The sequence below is a fragment of the Nicotiana tabacum genome, chromosome 23, assembly GCF_000715075.1.
Source record: "Nicotiana tabacum cultivar K326 chromosome 23, ASM71507v2, whole genome shotgun sequence".
In the NCBI taxonomy this organism is placed as follows: Eukaryota; Viridiplantae; Streptophyta; class Magnoliopsida; order Solanales; family Solanaceae; genus Nicotiana; species Nicotiana tabacum.
In genome coordinates, this window is record NC_134102.1 from 72618619 (window position 1) to 72621544 (window position 2926).

Sequence of the window (2926 nt, forward strand, 5' to 3'; positions counted from 1 at the left end):
CATACTAAGGTGCCTATTAGAACAAAATATTTAGTCTTACTCCAACCTAAAGAGCTCCTTGAATAACTTCCTTCAAGATAATGAAAATTTCTTATACATGTATTCTTATATAACATTCTATCTGGCATAAAATAATAGATATATTTTCACATTAGCCTATTTGGCTGCACTTTCAAAATCTGCTTATTTTGTCAAAAAAAACACTTTTGAAGAGAAGTAATTTATGTTTGACTAATCAATTTAAAAATAATTTTATCAATATTTTGTACTTGATCAAGGCTTTAAAAGTATTTTTGGAAAAAAAAAATCTTTTTTTAGCTTCTAAAGCTTCTGCTACTACTAAAATATACTAGTTATTTTTTTTCCTTAGTAACTTGGCCATACATCTCAAACCTCTAAAATAAGTATTTTTTTAAACAAAAAAATAAATAAGCACTTTTGGCTTCTCAGAAACTTGACCAAACAAGCCATCAAATATTACATAAAATTATGAAGGAATTATTTTTTCTTATACAACCAACCACATAATGCATAAGTTATGAGGTGATTATTTTTTCTAATCCCTCTATCCAAATATAACACTAGTATTACTTTATACAAGATTTTATGTTGGGATTATTTTTTCAATCTCTCCGACCAACGACCCCTTAGAAATATTTTACCTTGTATTGCGTAGAAGCATAGGTATTATAATTCAATTGTAAAGTAGTTGATTCCAACTGAATCTGGCGCCCAGTGGAAGAAAGACATTTGCATTGAACTGATTTCTTCAACTATGAAATCCACTAAACAATCATTGTAAAACCAATGGAGATCACATCATCCTACCCAAAGCCACCATTGTTTTATACCAATACCTCTTCAAGAAACTCCAAGAAATGGATACCCATCACTACTCACTCCATCTCCAACCCCCCGCCCCTTCAATTTCAGTTGCCTTTACATAGACCCCACCACAAAATACACCAACCCATCAAACCTGAACCCAAGAGAACTACAAACCCAACATGCACAATCTCTGATGTTTTAAGGCTAATGGACGGTCTTGGCCTTAACATACCTGTTGACATATACGTTTCACTTATCAAAGAATGCACTGAATCTCGTGACCCTTTAAAAGCTGTTGAGCTTTACACCCATATTTGTAAAAGTGATGTTATTCCTAGCTTGCCGCTACTCAACCGTGTGCTGTTGATGCTTGTTTCTTGTGATTGTTTTCAACATGCGCGCCAACTGTTTGATAAAATGCGCGTCAGAAATTCTAAGTCTTGGGCTGCGATAATTGCGGGTTGTGTTGAAAATGATGAGTGCGAAGAAGCTTTGCGTTTGTTTTTGGCAATGCAGAGTGAGACTGGGAACTTATGTAAATGTGGTGATTTAATTGATGATGGGATTTTGGTATGTGTCCTTAAGGCTTGTGTGGAAATGATGAATTTAGAACTTGGGAAACAGATTCACGGGTGGTTAATTAAGGTGGGAAGTTGTGAAAGCTTCGCTTTGAGTAGTTTCTTGATCAAGTTCTATGGAGAGTTTGGTTATCTAGAAAGCGCAGATAATGTGTTCGATCATGTTCCACATTGTAATACAGTTGTTTGGACAGCTAGAATTGGCAATTTGTGTAAAGAGGAGCAGTTTGAAGGGGCCATAAGAATTTTCAGGGAGATGGTAAGAGAAGGAGTTAAAAAAAATAGTTTTACATTTTCAAGTGTTCTTAAAGCTTGCGGGAAGTTGAGGGATGCTGGATGTTGTGGTCAACAGGTTCATGCTAGTTCTATCAAGGTAGGACTTGATATGGCTGGTTACGTGCAGTGTAGCTTGATTGACATGTATGGAAAATATGGGTTGCTAAGGGACGCACTGAGGGTTTTTAATGCGAGAGAGGATAAGAGTAATATTGCCTACTGGAATGCAATGCTGATGGGATGTATACACAATGGTTTCGGTATTGAAGCCATAAAGGTTCTCTATGAGATGAAAAAAGCTGGTTTGCAACCACATGAATCTTTGATTAAAGAAGTGTTGTTGGTTTGTGGGAGTAGTAATATTGAAAAAATGAATACTTGACCTTAAATGTATCTCTTAACCGTGACGATTTGAAGATGATTTGCATGATCAAGGAATTATTCCGGAATATAATGCAGCCGATGAAGTGGCTAATGTCTCTAATTTCCCTGATGAGTTGGTTGCATTTCAAGGATCAACAAGGGTATGTATATAATAATGGTCTGGCGAGCTGCTATACAATCTTGTATATGGAGTATCTCTTAGTTTATATGAATATATGAAGATGATTTGCAAGATCAAGGAATTTGTCATGGAATGTAATGCAGCCAACACCTATGCATTGGCAAATATCTCCAGTTTCTTTGATGAGTTAGTTGCATTTCTAGGATCAACGAGGGTATGTATATAATATTACTCTAAGAAGTTTGTGCAACAATCTTGCATACATGTATGTATATAATAATGTTCTGAAGAGTTGTGGAGTGATCTTGCAGACATGACGAGAAGTTATAGCACTAAACTTTGGAGTACCACATTTGACATGTTGTCGAGCTAGCATATACTATGATGTTTTGTTAAACTGGGTCTCTGTAGCTTAGCAATGCAAGAAATGCAACTCTGTTACCAGTATCCAAGATCGGTATTCAAATTAGTTTTACGATTTTCGACACTGCAAAATATGCTGTTGGTATGATTTATCATGACAACGGATCAGTGCATAAAGGTTGTTGCTGATGATTTGGTGCATAGCCAATCTACTTATTTTGGCAGTCATAACTTTGACACAAGTGTATATACATGAGACATTGCCCTGGAAGAACTCCAGCATATCTACTGGACCTATATTATAGAACCCTGATAGTGAGCAAAATCACTTTGTGGCAAATCCAAGACTAAGCAGATACTATAGTTTTTCAGTTTT

The 2926-nt window shown here is 35.7% G+C and overlaps 1 protein-coding gene across 1 annotated transcript; it reads left to right on the top strand.

Moving 5' to 3' along the window:
* The first annotated feature begins 602 nt into the window (after positions 1-602).
* On the top strand, positions 603-2639 carry LOC107823576 (pentatricopeptide repeat-containing protein At1g31790-like). Its single transcript, XM_075246853.1, has one exon. It carries the CDS (start codon positions 808-810, stop codon positions 2062-2064), a length of 1257 nt encoding a protein of 418 aa, XP_075102954.1. The 5' UTR covers positions 603-807; the 3' UTR covers positions 2065-2639.
* Positions 2640-2926: the final 287 nt, after the last annotated feature.

Excerpts from the sequence above, each read along its gene's own strand:
- LOC107823576 (XM_075246853.1), top strand. The coding sequence starts at position 808 with ATGGAGATCACATCATCCTACCCAAAGCCACCATTGTTTTATACCAAT.